Here is an 18123-nt window from a genome sequence, read left to right as displayed (position 1 = left end):
AAAATCAAATTTTAAAGTGCTTTAATTCCTCATAAGATCATACACCGAGGAATTATCTAAACTCTTCAATTCTAAATTTCGAACTACAAGTGGCTTGATCTTTCAATGGGGTATGTAGGCAACTCGACCAAATTCACTGTGCTCAATCCTAATTTTAAATCCACCCACATTTTCTAAATTCACAAAAAATAGAATTTGAGATTTTAATTGGAATCAAAAGGCGTTCCCTTATACCCATAGATTGTATTTAAGAGGTTATTTTTATAATTTTAAATGTGTCGAGCTTAAAATAATAAATTCCTATGTTTATTCAATCTTAGTACAGGTGAAATAGTACATGTGAAATTATGTTTGTGTAAAATATTCTGAAATATTTTTTATCAACAACATGATACTTATTTTCGTTAGAAAAAAAAAAGAAAAAAAAAAAAAGAGATTGTATTGTCCAGCAAGAAGAAACAGCTGAGTCTAATTCGACCAACTCGATTTCATTGTTGACATCAACAGAGGTGGTAGCCTGAGGATGAGACTCCGTCGACGCTGCCAATCTCAAATCAGTGAGATAATACAAGATCAAGCAAAATATAAAATTACCTGCACTCTGCCCTGTCATTACCCAACAATACTTATCGAAACGGCTATCGTTTAGGTGGTCTTCGAACCAGCTAGTATCGTCTCCCCAAGCACTGATGTGACGAGCTAAATAAACCGACAAGATACTGCCAATGGTTCCAAATCCGTAAAAACCGTAAGCAAAACGCTGGTTGCAAGAGTTAGGGGCCGGATCACTGAAGAATAGATCAATGCTTTCCTCTACAATTCCATCAAGCCCCCCAAGGAGTAGGTATTGTGGAACCAACGAAAACATAGTCAACGGAACTGTGTTATAGGTGACGTATAACATATGTTTCTCGACTTCATCTAGTCTACGAGCCTCCATTGTAGCGGCAGTAATACATCATAGTGCAGCAAAAATTGTTGATATTAAAATCCCATGAAAGCCTGCAGACTTTGATCTCGCGTTGCCATAAAATTTATCTGCTATTTTCGAATAAGATTTGGCGATAACCGCTTTTGCAAGTAGACAAAACAGTTGAAGGATTTGGAGAGGAACGTCCCAGTTGCCAATCATGGGATTCATTGTTTCTGCTTGTTGAATGAAGTAAGTGTCTCCAAGAGAAGATATGATTCCAAGCACGAAGAAGGCTATGCAAAAGGGAATTCCGCATATGGCTTTTTTGGCTTCTTCCACTTCTTCAACCGTACAATGCTTCCACCTATTTATTTCTAACTCCGGATTATGATTTGATAAATTATAATTTGTAGCTCTATGTAGGCACCTGCATTCATTAGTACAGTTGATTAATTAAGCGGTTAAATTTACGATTAATTATCAATAAAATTGTGCTGGTGCTTGAACAAATTGTGAACAAAATTTTTGTAATAATCTTCACGTATGGTTGTGATTGAGAGAGAAATAGAGCACAAGTTACCTGAGGTGAGAACTACGAACAATTGATCTATCATCTTCTCTCGCATTCGGCTCAGCAGAGTTTGTTAAGTTTTTATCGAATGTTCCTAAAAAAGAAGCAACAAGGACCCTCAACACAGTAATTACGGGTCTTTCTTTGGGTCTTTCTGTGGAAGCATGCGATGACCTAAAGCGGCCTCTCCAGAAGATAATTGTTGCTACCAGCATACATATTGCCGGTATTCCAAATCTAAGCGGCCATGAATTTATGTAAGGAATTGCGAGAGCTCCAACCAAATGAATAATGATCGTGAAGACAACTTTTAAGGTCTTCGACAATCTCGATAATTGTTTTCCCTCTTCATCGATTAAATCCTTTAACCATGTTAACCGAACCAGAGAAGCTCCAAGAACTAAAAACACAAATGATGTGGAAAACAGGATTTTTCGCATTATGCTACTATGGCACACGGCCGTCTGACCATCCCCACTTTTGCAGACTCCTATTGTTGATATTGCCAAAATAGCTAACCCCTGATGAGCCATATAATCGTAGAAAAAGTTAGATATTTATGTAACAAATATTCGATGATCAATGTTTGGAATAAATGATGATGAATTTAGGAATCAAACTGGGAAGGTGGACTTACAGTAGCATAGGTAGAACTAGTGAGTAAAACCATCCAATAGTAACCCATATTGAAAGTATCGGCTATATAGTGGATGACTAAAGGCGATATAGCCCTGAGGCCGCAAAACACATTTACAATTAGAGAAGCAGTTATAAAATTGAGTCCCCACACATCTGTTAAGAATGTCACCAGCAACCACAAGACATATAAAGCAAGCGTATCCGCCCATATCAAACCTACAATTTAGAAAGTTCAGATCATATTTAAATTGACAGTTCAAATTTTAGTGCTAAAAACTCGACATTTTATTATAAATGTAACGTTCTTGAAATTTTAGTTAAAATACATTATTTACTGCAAAATTTGTAATTTTTATCTTAAAGTTGGAATATTAGGTATAGATCAAAGAATACAACATGAATCTCTTATTTTCATAAACGACACATAATCTGAATTCAAAGAACGTCAAGCTTTCAATTAATAGCAATCAACAGCTTCACGTCATGACAAAAAAAAAAAAGTGTCAAACCTAAAGTTTAGGAGCACAAGAGCTACAAAAGCTTTAGGTTGATGAAGGTGCCGAACCGCAAAAAAGTACAGGGAACACAAAGTACTAAAGCCCAAAACTCTAAGGGCCCGTTGTGAATGAAAACTGAATTTATGTGAAAGAAAAAACTAAATAAAATATTTAAGTTGTGATTCAAATTGTAAAAAGAACGGGACTAAGATAGTTTTGTATTGTTTTCAATTCACTTACCTTTGAGTTTCCAAAAGGAATATATCATGATTGCAATGTGTTACTAAGTCTCCCACGTGTTTTTGAACAAAAACAAAAGAAGCTGTCATAATTCAAAAAGTTAAACATTTGAGTATTAGAATCATGAAGACCAAAATGTATTAATACAAGTGTAGAAGTTTGAACTTAGGGTACGTTTAGAAGGTGTGGTTTGAAACAAAATTTAAATTTTGTAAGAGAAAACGTCACTGTTGTAGAAATTTATTTTAAATTTAAATTTTTGTGAGAGAAAATACTTTAATAGATTTAAAGCCAAGATTCCAACCAATTTTCCAAACTTGAAAATCCAGCTCCTTAGTTTGTTGCCATGTTATAAATTTATTATTTCCACTTGACACCTATCGTAATTATAAACGGCTCATATCGCCATGACCTTCTCTTGAATTCTCAAAATTTCTGCCATCGTACCCCTATAGGGGCAGACAACCCATCACTGTCTTGGCTGTGCTATCAGAGGCTCTGGGGAAGTCAAAATAGAAGAGCACTCATCTTGGGGTAGGGATTTAGGGTTATTAATAATCCTCCAACTTGTCTTAGCCAGGAGGGCTTGGTTAAAGGCTATAACATCTCTAAACCTCATTCCACCTTCACACTTTGGCTTACATAACTTCTCCCATCTCATCCAATGAATCTTCCTCTCGTAGCTTGTGCAACCGCCTTCATAAGCACCTCTCGTCCTGCCATTGAAAAAAATCTCCCCTTCCACAGTTTGAGCTTACAGAGAACATTGTCCTTAACCGCATTAAAAGTGGCCCTCTTATTACGCCCTACAAAGGAAGGTAACCCAAGGTACTTATCGTGGGATAAGCCATGGTCTCCCAAACAAAAAGGTCCCTGGATGACTGCACAATCCTCCATCGACACATTTGGGCTAAATGTAATTTTCGACTTATCAAAATGTGTCACCTGTCCTGAAGCTTTTTGCATATAAATCCAACACCTCTAAAATAGCAGCACTTTCCTCATTATTGGCTTTACTGAAAATAATAGTCATCCGAAAAGAAAAGATGACTTGCTCGAGGTGTATGACGAGCCATGACAATTCTTGAAATACATCTTCTTTCCTCTGCCATCCAAATGAGAGCTGATAAGCCTTCTGCACACGAGAGAAAGAGATATGGAAAGATTGGGCATCCTTGACGTAAGCCCCGGTCCGGACACACTCGACCTCGTGCCTCACCCCCTATAATGAAGGAGAATTGAGACGTAGTCACACATTCCATAACAAGCCTAGCAAACATCCTTTCCAAAAATGGTCACTCAATTCTATCATAAGCCATACTCATATCTAATTGGAGACACATTAAGCCCTCCCTACCACCAATCTTCCTCCGAATTGAATGAATTACTTCAAACGCCACAAGGATGTTATCCGTAATCAATCGACCCAGGACAAAGGCACTCTGTTACGGGGCTATGGGCGAAGGAAGCACTCTCTTCATTCTATTTGCAAGAACTTTTGAGATAATTGTGTAAGTGACATTGCATAAACTAATCGGGCAGAAATTTGAGACCCTCCTTGGATCCTTGATTTTTAGAATAAGGACCACATTCATTCTATTGAGCTCACGCTCCAATTCATCACCATTAAGAGCCAGCAAGCACATAGTAGTTAAATCTTCCCCAATCACAGCCCAATTTTTCTGATAAAAGCTAGCATGAAAGCCATCCGGCCTCTGTGCCTTATTGGGACCCATACTAAAAAGAGCTCCACGGAACTCACTAGGTGAAAAAGGTTCCTCCAACATACTCCGCAGCTCTTCTGAAAGCCTAGATGTAACAGCTTGTGAAACTGCCGTAAGATCACGATCACTAGGCGTGATAAAAGAAAAAAACTCGACTTATCAAAATGTGTCACCTGTCCTGAAGCTTTTTGCATATAAATCAAACACCTCTAAAATAGCAACACTTTCCTCATTATTGGCTTTACTGAAAATAATAGTCATCCGCAAAGAAAAGATGACTTACTCGAGGTGTATGATGAGCCATGACAATTCTTGAAATACATCTTCTTTCCTCTGCCATCCAAATGAGAGCTGATAAGCCTTCTGCACACGAGAGAAAGAGATATGGAAAGATTGGGCATCCTTGACGTAAGCCCCGGTCCGGACACACTCGACCTCGTGCCTCACCCCCTATAATGAAGGAGAATTGAGACGTAGTCACACATTCCATAACAAGCCTAGCAAACATCCTTTCCAAAAATGGTCACTCAATTCTATCATAAGCCATACTCATATCTAATTGGAGACACATTAAGCCCTCCCTACCACCAATCTTCCTCCGAATTGAATGAATTACTTCAAACGCCACAAGGATGTTATCCGTAATCAATCGACCCAGGACAAAGGCACTCTGTTACGGGGCTATGGGCGAAGGAAGCACTCTCTTCATTCTATTTGCAAGAACTTTTGAGATAATTGTGTAAGTGACATTGCATAAACTAATCGGGCAGAAATTTGAGACCCTCCTTGGATCCTTGATTTTTAGAATAAGGACCACATTCATTCTATTGAGCTCACGCTCCAATTCATCACCATTAAGAGCCAGCAAGCACATAGTAGTTAAATCTTCCCCAATCACAGCCCAATTTTTCTGATAAAAGCTAGCATGAAAGCCATCCGGCCTCTGTGCCTTATTAGGACCCATACTAAAAAGAGCTCCACGGAACTCACTAGGTGAAAAAGGTTCCTCCAACATACTCCGCAGCTCTTCTGAAACCCTAGATGTAACAGCTTGTGAAACTGCCGTAAGATCACGATCACTAGGCGTGATAAAAGAAAAAAATATTACTGAAATAGCTTTCCACTTCCACCACAATATCATCATCCACGGTAACCCATCTCCCATCAACAATCTCAAGGCCCCGGTAAAGAATTTCGTCTTCTTCTTTTAGAAGCTTGCTAGTGAAAATATTTCGTATTCTTATCTCCCCCCTTAAGCCATTCCATTCTACATCTATGTCTCCAGTAATATTCTTCTAGCTCCAATAATTTATCCTGCTTCCTTATGAGACCTTTCAGGCTTCGTCTACTAGCCCCTAGCGGTGCTGCATTCTGTTTCTTCTCAATCTTAACACGAATATCACGAACTCGCTTCGGATGTTACCCAAATGGTGTGACTTGTGTTGTAAACATCTTATTGCCAACTTTGTAGATACTGATAACAATTATTACAATAAAAGTTTTTATGTTTTAATTTGAATGTTTCTATTTGGATGTAAGATGTTGCTCGGCATTACTATCTATTTGAATGAATTTAAAAGGATATTAACATAATAAAAGTAGATAGGAAGTTAGTATGTATTACTTTTACTATTGGTAAAATATTCAGTAATAATTTTTAAAAGCTACAAGAGTATGACATAACAAGGGAGAAAAGCTATTGATCTGTATCATAACAACGCCAAATAGTTGTAACAGGCTTAAAATAACATGTTTAAAACGTTATAAGACCCTAATTCTATAGCGTTTCTCATATCGTTCTTAGAACGCTATGTTTTCGTAGGACTTTTAATAGCGTCTGATGTCCTAAAGCTCCACAAAACGCTATTGGTAGTGCTTAATAGCGTTTTTGGTTAGCTATTGATAATGATATTTGTTGTAGTGCCGGTTTTGTAAGGGAAAAATGCGATCAACATGTGTCATTTTCCATGTAAAGACCAGAGAGCACTCAGCCAAAGAGAGAGAAATTTTTTTTTTCAAAGTGAGAAAAACGAGTTCAAATCAAAATCAGCGGAAAACCACCGTTGATTAGCGTCACTGGAGTTTTCTCTTCATTCTTCTAAGACCAAACACACCAGGGCAAGAGACCGAAGAAGGAAAGAGGAGCAGGGGCAAAACCGCGAAAGCAGCGCGCAAGTGGCAAATAGACGAAACAACCCCCTAGCAAAGTGAAGGAAAATGAAGGGGAAAAGGGCAAAATCGTCACTTCACTGTAGAAGGAACAAGAAAATGGGTCTGTGTGAACAGTACCCCTGAGCTCTCCTTTAGATTATTTATAATTTCCTTTTAACTGCCTAGTTTCACATTTTATTTTTTTATTCTTTTTTTTTTGGCTTTTGCTTTACTTTACTTTATAAAAAAAAATCTGAATGAATAATTGTAATTTTTTTTAGGGAATAGCTAATTATTAAAAAAAATCTAATCTATAATACGAAAACTGAAGGAATAATTTTAATTTTTTTAGGAAAATTGGATAAATTTGTTGAAAGACAAAATTATCAACGTTTTCCACACGCCGATGCAAAATAGGAAAAAATGTGTGTAGCTTCTTGTCGTAGGGAATTTTCTTTTTTTCTTTTTCAGTTGTTCTTGCGGAATTTTCTAAATGCTGAAACTTTGACACTATTTTCTCATCACGTTGTTCATTTCTAGTTTGCGACCTGGATCTCTCTGATCTCCATTGGGGCTCATCAAGATTTGAAGTCTTTCAAAAGGTACTTGTGTCATTTCCCAATTTTTTTTTTTGGTTTCACAGGAATATTATTGAGCAGAATCACCCCCAAATGATGCCTTGTATTACTTATATTAGCCTTTTCTATTGATTACTTGTATTTACTCGTATTTATTAAAAAAAAAAAAAAACCCCCCTTTGTTTTGATGAGTATAGTAATTTTTTTTTCTTTTTTTAAAAAAATTTGGTAGTGTTGGCCATATCCTTAATAGTAATCTTTTTTTTAATGTTACCATACTATTTCTTCTTGAATTTTGCCCCCACTAAACATTTAGATTTCTTTTTTCTTTTCTTAAGATCCTTGTTAAGGTCAAATTTCGTTCCTAATTTCTCATGGTACACATGTCATCATACATCTCGGAAAATTGGATCAAATTATGAAATCCCCAGTCAAAACAGGCCTTGAGCATTTGGCTGCTCGCAGGGGCTCAGCACTGCGGAACGACCAGTCCAGCAGCTCGCTAGACGAGTAGTCAAATGGACATGCCAGCTCAGCATCCGATAATTAAGTACGAAGATCTAATCTCCAGCATGCATATTCGGCATTAAACTAAGGCATCACGTCCAGAAAAGCAAAGGAGAAAGTTAATCATCCCACATGCTTGCCCCCTAAGCATCATCCCTATAAGAAAAGATTTCCTAGAGGATCATAAACTAAAAGGTCAAAGAGCCTATAAATGCATACTATAGGCATCCAAGACAAGGGTTCACGCATTCTTACACACGTTTCATCACTACAAGCATATTTTCTCTCTTTTTACACACTTTTCAGAATTTTTCTCACATTGTTCTCTTTGTATCCATGGAGAACATCATTGTAATCATCTTCTTCAATCATAATGAAGCTACCGAAGACCCTACAGTGGACGTACCCTGGATTTTTAGGAGAACCATTATAAAATCTCTGTGTTCCTACTTCTTTTATTTTTCTGTTGATTTATTTCGTTGGTTAAGCGATACTGACGTCATCTTCTGAATTCACTCATTGACCCTCTAACAAATTTAATTGTAGATTTCACCCTCTACAGTTTGGTGCCCACCATGGGGCCCTTGATTGAAAGATTCAGAGACTATTTCATCCGTAGGAATGACAAACGACAACAACAACAGAACTGGCACTGACAGCGAAGCCACTATTAATCAACAAGGCGACCAGTAGTCGGATGGTCAACAATCAGGTGGCCAATGGCTGAACCAGCAATAGACCATTGACCAGCAGCTCGCTAAAATGAGGCGTAAATAGGAGGAAAGCGATCGCCAAATTGCTGAATTGATTGCAGAAAATGAAGAATGAAGGAGACGATTTGCCACCATGTCGTTGTTCAACACGCTACCTCAATCGGTTGCAATCACCACCGGTGGCTCGTCTCAACCCGCTAACTCATCATTTTCACAGATGGATTTCAGCTAACTATGACTCTTTGAAGGACTTTTTCGTTAAAAACCAAAACTGTTTTCATTTTGTCTAGTTAAAACTATACAATTTTGTTTTACTGTATCCTAGAGTCGGATTTTAAAAATCTGTTCTTCACAAGAAGTATTTGTCTCATCGAGATCTAAACCTTTCATGTTATGAGAAAACTACAATTCAGCTCCTAAAGAGTCCATGTGGTTCCAAACAGTGGCTACCCAATTTTGAAACAGTTTTTTTGGACAGCTTTGTAGTGTTTTGAAAAACAACTTAAAAATTTAAAACTAAAACACACTTCGAACATTCAAGAATCATGATATATCTTAAATTTTCATGCCATAGTCCTGAAAGTTAGCATTTTAAGAGAAAAATCAAAACTTTGAGTTACCAAATTATAACCAATTGCTTAAACCTAACCAAGTTCCCTATAATCTAAATTTTCATCATGAAAATGAAATCAATCCTACGCTAATCATGCTATTTCTAGCACACACACATAGGTCTTAGAAACCACACAAAAGTTCCATCTTTTCCTACTTAAGATACAAAAACTCAAAACAAAATTTTATAAAGTTTTGAACTTTGTACCTAGAGGAGTCCAAAGGTGTGCCTTCCTTTTCTTGGTTTCTTTGGTGCCTCTTAAATTCTCTTGAAAAGCTTAGACTTCCTCTAAGAAAAGAATTAAGGTTAGAACTTGAACTAAAATCATCAACTTGGAAAGAAAACCGTTAAAAGGAAAATACTTTCTCACCTTGATCAAAGCTTTTAGAGTACCTAGCCTTTGATCTAAGCTTTCTATTTTCCTTTTTTTTTTTTTATGAGTCTGTAACTTAAAGAAAGTAGAATCAGCCACAACTAAATGAGAGGATGAGATATTGTATCCTTAGGAAAGCTTATGAGAAGGACAAAGAAAATTGAGTAAATAACTTCTAACTTTGGATAAATATAGACAACCAACTCAAGGACCACTTAGTGCTCCTTTTTTTTTTTTTTTTTTTTTTTTTTTTTTTTTGGAAGAGGATACTCGGCAGTTTAGGGAAATAGGAGGATAAATCTCCTTTGTGTGTTTAGTTGATAACATGATGCACATGGGTAAAGAACGGTGGGTAATTTTTTCCGGTCATTACATTAACTCTTCATATTAAATTCCTAGAATTAGTAAGGCCTCGTTCACTTCGCGGATTCGAGTTTTCAATTCGAGCTGAGATGCGACATTTTCTTAGAGCTTTTTACTGTAAAAACCTAAAACTGAAAACTCGAATCGGTAAAATGAACGAGACCGAAGCCTCCAATATTCTTCAAGTCATATAAAAAAAATCTCATTTCACCACTACTCTGAGGAATGGTGTTAGATAATAGATCCTATAGCTCTGTAAAAGCTTGCCATACATTATAGTCATGAGAGAAAAAAAAGTGTTGCATGACAGCTACTGCGTCATAAATTTCTATTTCTAATGTCCCCTTCATGTTCCCTGTCGACTTCTTCGAGGCCGTCGACTTTGAAAATAGCTCCCTAATTTGTTGACTATGTTAGATGGCATTTTCTTCACCATCAAATCAATACCTCAAATAACCAGAGTTTGTTTCTTAAGAATTAAATAAAGAAATTGGAGCTTTGAATCTGGCTACAACACGTATTTCATCCAAATTAACTGAACGCTAGTAAAGTGGCCCAAACGCCAATTCCTTGCCAGAATTATGAGGTACCAGTTGTAAACAAAGTTTCTCATAGGGATCCATAAGAGAAAATTTGAAAGCAAAAAAAAAATGATAAATAAATAAATAATAGATTTTTTTTTAGTATTGCAATTAAGGAAAAAATAAAAGAGAAGAAATATAACGTTTGGGATTGCGTAGTTTGCTTTTCAGAAGTTATTTCATACGCATCCACGTTAATAATTTTTTTTGTAAAGGGATTAAACTGATGAGGGCATATAACGGACTGATACGACATGTCATTATTTAGCTTCAATCACTTTAACGGAGCAAACGTCGGTTTTCATTATTTTATTTTCTTTGAGAAAAAAAAGAAAAAGAAAAAGAAGAGCAAGCGTTTTGCTGTATCTTCGAGGTTCAGATGGGCAAAAACACTTCCAGTTTACTCTCAAAGGCATTCAACTCTGAAGACAAAAACTCTTACTTCCCCATCTAATTTGGAATCTATACCATCTTGTTAGTATTCCCTTTCAAGTATAGAAAAATTGGGGCCGTAATTTGTTGAAACTCATGTGCAACAATAGAAGTTGTAATGTTTTGAATCTCTAAAAAATATAAATTGTGTTTAGAATTAATCTCATTTTTATTTTTCACGTTTTTTAAAAATAAAACAATAAAAACGTTTTTAAAACAATATATCAGGAATAAGGTAAAGAAGGAATCTCAAATTTTCGTTTTTTCAAGCGTATAATGTGGTTGTGTATTACTTGTTAAAATTTGATGTAGAAGCATAAACAGTAAAACTTTATTTGCTGCTGTGCTTGTTTTACTTTCTTTTCTGGTAAACTGTTTTTAATTATGTCGTTTCGCTTGTTTGAGACTCTATTGTGTCCTTTTTTAATTGCGCTTATGCCGCACATCGCTCTGGTCTTCAATAACCAAAGAGTTTGAGCTTGTCGTTTGGCTGAGCTTAGTGCTCCATTATCAGTGTAACTCTTCTTGATTCTGTTTAGATCTAGAAAGATTGTATTTGAGCTTTCTAATTGGTCATATCATTATAACAACTGAAATCTGTTTTGGATTAAAAAAAAATTCAATTTAATTCGGGGTTGTGAAACAATAAAATAAAGTATTAGAACAAATGGATGCTAAGCCCCTCTGGAGATAAAAAAAAAAAGCGTGTGTTCAGATTGCAGAAGTAAGGAAAAGGGATCAGCAAAAAGAGAGAGAGAGAAAGAAAGAAGGAGTAAAAACTAAAAAATAAGAATAAAAAAAGAGAGCAAGGGTACGGTTTCATCATCGAGAAAGGTATTCTTCTTCTTCTATTTTTTTTTTTTCGCTAATACTTTCTGTAGAAATTCTATTCTCTAACACTATTCGTAGAAGAAAATTTTGGTTAGTAAACCCCCCGAGTGCTGTTTCAAATATTTATTTATTTATTTATTTTTTTTTTTTGTGGCGAGTTCTATACCAATCGGTTAACAATTTCCTCAGAGAAAAAAATGTATCAAATTTGGTATCTATACCATCTAGTTAGTATTCTCTTTCATGCACAGAAAAATTAGGGTTGTAATTTGTTGAATCTCAAGTGCAAAAATAAGGTTGTAATGTTTTGAACCTTTCAAAAAATATAGTGTTGTAATTTTTGATCTCTTTATGCACAGAAAAATCCTAAGTGCAACAATAGTGGTTGTAATATTTTGAACCTCTAAAAAATATAGAGTTGTACGGAATTAATGGAATAGATTTTCTTCACTTATCATGGATCAACAAGTCTCAAATTTTAATCTTAGAACAGACTCAAATACAATTTCGAGTAGAAAAACATCAAAATTTCAACTTAAAAAAAAATTCAAAATGAAATTCACGAGGACTATGAAAAAAATCAACTTCTAAAAAGTCCTATCCAAATACAAATCTCAATTCCAAATTTGAACTAAAAATGACTTGATCCCTCCATGGGGTATGTAGGTAACTCTGCCAAATTCACCGAGCTCAATCATAATTTTAAATCCACCTAAATTTTCCAAATTCACAAAAAAATAGAATTTGCCATTTTAGTTGGAATCAAAAGATAGTCCCTTGTACCAATGAATTATAATTAAGAGGTTATTTTTATAATCTTAAATGGGTTGAACTTAAAATAGTAAATTCATATGTTTATTCAATCCTAGCATAAGTGAAATTATATTGTGTGTAAAATATTATTAAATATTTTGCTCAACAATGGTCTTACAAGAAACATCTTCTAATATTTTGCCAGTTGGCTTGCGTTTTGGGCAAGCACATTAAATGACAGTTTCTTATAAAACTACTGTCTAATTAGAGACGTTAAATGTCAATTTTTTTTTTGTGGTGACTATTCTAATAGTAGAAGTCATCGTTATATCCTTACGAGGAAAACTATTCCTAAGATGCCGTCATAGTCGGATTGATCTAGAATGACTTGATATACACATATTTTCCTACTCAAGAATAACTATATAGGTGCTTGTCTAGTCAAGAATTGGGCTTCAATAATTTCCTAAGGAGTGAAACATACTACACTTATAAGTACTCATCACTTACTCTTAATATTATCCTTACTCTGATAAGATTGTCGTTGCCTATTGGTTCGAACCTCAAAAACCAAGGAATCTCATCTTATAGGCTGACAATGGGTTCAAAATAAGAAAATTGTAGAAAATAGGCATACATTTAAAGCTTATAAAAGTGAAGTTCCTTGCAATTTTTTTATTGCACGTCTTAAATTTAGGTTTATCCAAGTTTACTAAGTTAGAATCACTTGAAAAAAGAACAGCACAAATTTTAATAGTAAATTCTGGATATACTTGGTAAGTCCTAGATGTACCAAGTTAGCATCACTTTTAATAGTTGTTAGATTAGATGTATATGTAATGATTTAAGAATAAAGATACTTTGCTTAAATGGTTAGTATGAGATATAAAGGCAAATGTTTTTTTTTTTTTAAATAATGACTGAAATTTGTAAAATTAAGAAAAACAATTTAATTTTTTTATTAATTTAGTGGTCAATCGCTGATTGACTTAATTTATTATTGATTAACTATAATTTATTATTTATTAATATGAAATGATTCTTCATTGTTAATCAATTTTAATTAACAATTACATGTTCATTAATGATAGATCAATAATAAATTAACAATGAATCAAATCAACAAATTGCAGTTTTATCAATGATAAATTATTAGTAAATTAATAATAAATCAATCAATCATTAATTGACTACTATAAAAAAATAGTTACAAACTAATGACTAACTTATAAAAGAAAACTCTAGAAAATTCCAAGGAAACAACAAGTACTAATGGAATAACTATTGCAAGAACAAAAGGAAAAGAAAAAAGCAAAAGCCGATTATTCCAGATTTCATTTCAATTCGTAGTACCTTATATACAAAGACTCAAGACAAATTTTTATAAAAGAAACGAAAAATTTGTAAGGGACCTTTTTTGATACGCCAATATATTGATAGGATAAGTTTTTTTGTCCGTTAGATATGCATAAAATCACATAAAAATAAAAAAAAAATACATAGATTTAACAGTTAAAAAAAATTTGATTTATCAGTATATCAAGTGAATGAGAGAATCACAGAAAAAAAACTACAGAGCAAAAGCAAAATGTGAAAGAGTCCACCAGTTAAAGTATTTTCCGCTCCTTTTAAAGTTTTATAATATAATTAGAAAAATTTAGACTAATCACTATATAATAAAATATCGCCTTGTATTTTTATTGTCTAAACCGCACTGTTTTGGTGCGGTTTAGGTTTTTTTTTTCTTCTTTTTTTTTATTTGCTTTTCTTTTCTTTTATTGAATTTAGTACTCTTTTTTTTTGGTTTTTTCTTCTACTTTTCTTTACTTTATTGTTCTTATCTTTTTTTTCTTCAGTTATTTACTATAGTCTCTTACCCTTAATCCAATTAGATCATTACTTCTTTTTAACTCCAATAGTTTCATATTTTATGTTTTTATTCTTTTTTTTTCGCCTTTTCTTTACTTTACTTTATTTTTTTCTCCTTTTTTTTCCCTCCATTAATCTACTATAGTCTTTTACCCTTAAACCACTTAGATCTTTATTTCTTTTTAACTACCTAGTTTCAGATATTATTTTTTTATTTTTTTATTTTTTGCTTTTGCTTTTGCTTCACTTTATAAAAAGAATCTGAATGAATAATTTTAAATTTTTGTAGGGAATAGCTAATTATAAAAAAAAATCTAATCTATAATACAGAAACTGAATGAATAATTTTAATTTTTTTAGGGAAATTGGATAAATTTGTTGAAAGACAAAATTATCAACATTTTCCACACGACGATGCAAAACAGGAAATAGTGTGTGTAGCTTCATGTCGTAGGCAATTTTCTTTTTTTTTGCTTTATTTTTTTATTAATTTAGTGGTCAAACGCTGATTGACTTAATTTATTATTGATTAACTTTAGTTTATTATTTATTAATATGAAATGATTCTTCATTATTAATCAATTTCAATTAACAGTTACATATTTATTAATGATAAATTAATGGTAAATTAACAATGAATCAAATCAACAAATTGCAATTTATCAATGATAAATTATTAGTAAATTAATAATAAATCGATCAATCTTTAATTGACTACCATAAAAAAATGGTTACAAACTAATGACTAACTTATAAAAGAAAACTCTAGAAAATTTCAAGGAAACAACAAGTACTAAGGGAATAACTATCGCAAGAACAAAGGGAAAAGAAAAAAGCAAAAGCCGACATTCAATAGATTTCATTTCAATTTGTAGTACCTTACTTATATACAAAGACTCAAGACAAATTTTTATAAAAGAAACGAAAATTTGTAAGGGACTTTCTTTGATATGCTAACATATCGATAGAACATGTTTTTTTGTTCGTTAGATTTGCATAAAATCACATAAAAGTTAAAAAAGGACATAAATTTAATAGTTAAAAAATATCTGATTTATCGATACGTCAAGTGAATCAGTGAATCGCAGGAAAAAAAATACAAAGTAAAAGAAAAGGGTGAAAGAGTCCATCAGTTAAAGAATTTTCCGTTCCTTTTAAAGTTTTATAATATAATTAGAAAAATTCAGACTAATCACTATATAATAAAATAGCCTATCTTTCTATCATCTAAAGCGCACCGTTTTGGTGAGGTTTTGTTTTTGTTTTTTGCTTTTCTTTTCTTTTATACTATTTTATACTTTTTTTTTATTATTCTCTTTCTTTTTTTCTTTTGCCTTGCTCTACTTTATTTTTTCTTTTGCTTTGCTCTACTTTAGTTTTTTCTCTTTTTTTTTCTCCATTTATCTACTATAGTCTTTTATCCTTAAACCACTTAGATTTTTATTTCTTTTTAACTGCCTAGTTTCATATTTTATTATTTTTATTCTTATTCTTTTTTACTTTTGCTTTGCTTTACTTTATTAAAAAATATGAATGAATAATTTTAAATTTTTTAGGGAATACCTAATTATAAAAAATTTAATCTATAATACGGAAACTGAATGATTAATTTTATTTTTTTAGGTAAATTAGATAAATTTGTTGAAAGACAAAATTATCAACGTTTTGCACACGACGATGCAAAACAGGAAAAAGTGTGTGTAGCTTCATGTCGTAGGGAATTTTCTTTTTTCTATTTCAGTTGTCCTTGCGGTTTGTTTGCCGGTTCGTTTTCCTCATCATCATCATCATATATATATATATATATATATTGCTCTTAAATGCTTAAACTAATTTGCCACTATTTTCTCATCACATTGTTCATTTCTAGTTTGCGACTTGGGTCTCTCTGACCTCCATTGGGGCTCATCAAGATTTGAAGTCTTTCAAAAGGTACTTGTGCCATTTCCCAATTCCTTTTTTCTTTTTTTTTTTTTTTCACAGGAGTATTATTGAGCTGAATCACCCCCAAATGATGCTTGTGTTACTTGTGTTAGATTTTTCTATTGATTGCTTGTATTTACTCGTGTTTATTTTTTGAAAAAAAAAAAAACTTTGCTTTGATGAGTATTGTAATTTCTTTCTTTTTTTAAAAAAAATTTGGTGGTGTTGACCATATGCTTAATAATTCAATCTTTTTTTTAATTTTCCCATATTATTTCTTCTTGAATTTTGCCCCCACTACTAATCATTTAGATTTCGTTTTTCTTTTCTTAAGATCCTAACTGCTATTTGACTCCTTTTCTCTCCTTTTACTTTATTTTGCTATAGTTTAATTTGTTATCACTTCTTTTTATCAAACACTTAGCTTTTTCTATTGATTGCTTGTATTTACTCGTGTTTATTAAAAAAAGAAAAACTTTGTTTTGATGAGTATTGTAATTTTCTTTCTTTTTTTGGCTTTGTAAACTTAGCTTCTATTAATTGCTTGTATGTCATCGCTAATAATGTCGTTGCTAATAAATTTGGTGGTGTTGGCCATATATTCGTGTTTAATCACTTTGCTGGTAGTCGTCCCCTCACAACGGCAAAGGTTAGGTTGTTCATTTTTTTTAGCTAGTTATACATATCGTCTTTAACATATATAAAAGGGCTAAAAATTCCATCTTAAAAAAGCCAAAAAAGTCCTCTTCCTTTCTTTTTAACAGATGACATGAAATTTTTTATTTTTCTTTCTTGTGTTATTTTAAAAAAAATTTATTTAATTTTATTTGTTTTCAAATGTTTTTTACAGTTTAATTCAGTTTCCCTAATAGGTCAGACCTACCTGTAGTGTCAGTTTCTGACTCTTGGATTAGGTTCAGATTGAAAAAGTATATTGAAGTAACTGTAATGACTGAGAAAATTTCAGACCTTAAATAATACAATTCATGTATTTTTATGTTATATTATGTTATATTGTGAATGGAGGATTTATGGAATTAATATATGTATTCCTAAATTCTATAGCAAATTTCATGTTAAGTTCATGTTTCGATCAAGTAAATTCGATCGATAAATTCTCGCCGTATTTTAAGGCGGAATAATTTTCAGTACAAGTATAGTTTGAGAATCTTAATTTCAAGAATCTCCAAGCACAACACGATGTTAGCGGCGTATAAAAAAAAATGCACTGACATTTTAAAAGAAGAAAAAAAAATCATTAATTGCCAGACAGTTAGGTTAAAGTCGCAAGATAAATACCTATAGTAGATGGGTACAATATGAGCTCGGGAGTTGACACTGTCAGAAACGTCATTCTCGGGATAGAATACAGAAAATTAAAATTTAGAATTTATTCAGTCTAAAATTAATTTCAAGACTTGAAACAGTTTGAAATATTACGCGAGTAAAAATATAAAACAATATTGAATTATTCAGAAATTAATATTGGACTGTAAGTAGTAGATTAACTTACGTGAGCTAAACTAATTACCTCTAATCAGTATAAATTTAATCTGTTTAGAAGAAATAATTGAGGATAAGATCAGGCACGTAATCTTACCTTAATCAGATACTTTATATAGTGAAATTTTTAGGGTTCTTACACTTTCTTTCTCTTATTCTCGCTCATTCTCTCTCTCCTCTCACGTTCTCTCTCACACAAACCATCAATGGCCAAATACTCAAGTTAAGATTCCGACCTCCATTTTTGACACCACCGGTGTCAATAGAAAGATCTCGACGAGCTGAGTTCAACGACATGCGGCACGCCCTCCACCCCCGCCGGAATCAGCCGCAATCGCCGGCGGAAGTT

At 33.1% G+C, this 18123-nt stretch overlaps 1 protein-coding gene across 1 annotated transcript; it reads right to left on the bottom strand.

Annotated features, from left to right (window-relative positions):
* Window positions 1–768: 768 nt before the first annotated feature.
* LOC21393451 (protein NRT1/ PTR FAMILY 5.5) lies at window positions 769–9409 on the bottom strand. Its single transcript, XM_010100905.2, has 5 exons — window positions 9354–9409; window positions 2861–2942; window positions 2122–2215; window positions 1494–2005; window positions 769–1340 (listed from the first exon to the last, which is right to left on the bottom strand). Exons 3-5 carry the CDS (start codon window positions 2167–2169, stop codon window positions 959–961), a joined length of 942 nt encoding a protein of 313 aa, XP_010099207.2. The 5' UTR covers window positions 2170–2215; window positions 2861–2942; window positions 9354–9409; the 3' UTR covers window positions 769–958.
* Window positions 9410–18123: the final 8714 nt, after the last annotated feature.

Source organism: Morus notabilis, unplaced genomic scaffold (assembly GCF_000414095.1).
Source record: "Morus notabilis unplaced genomic scaffold, ASM41409v2 Scaffold1764, whole genome shotgun sequence".
NCBI classification, from domain to species: Eukaryota; Viridiplantae; Streptophyta; class Magnoliopsida; order Rosales; family Moraceae; genus Morus; species Morus notabilis.
This window is presented reverse-complemented; position numbering and strand designations above follow the sequence as displayed.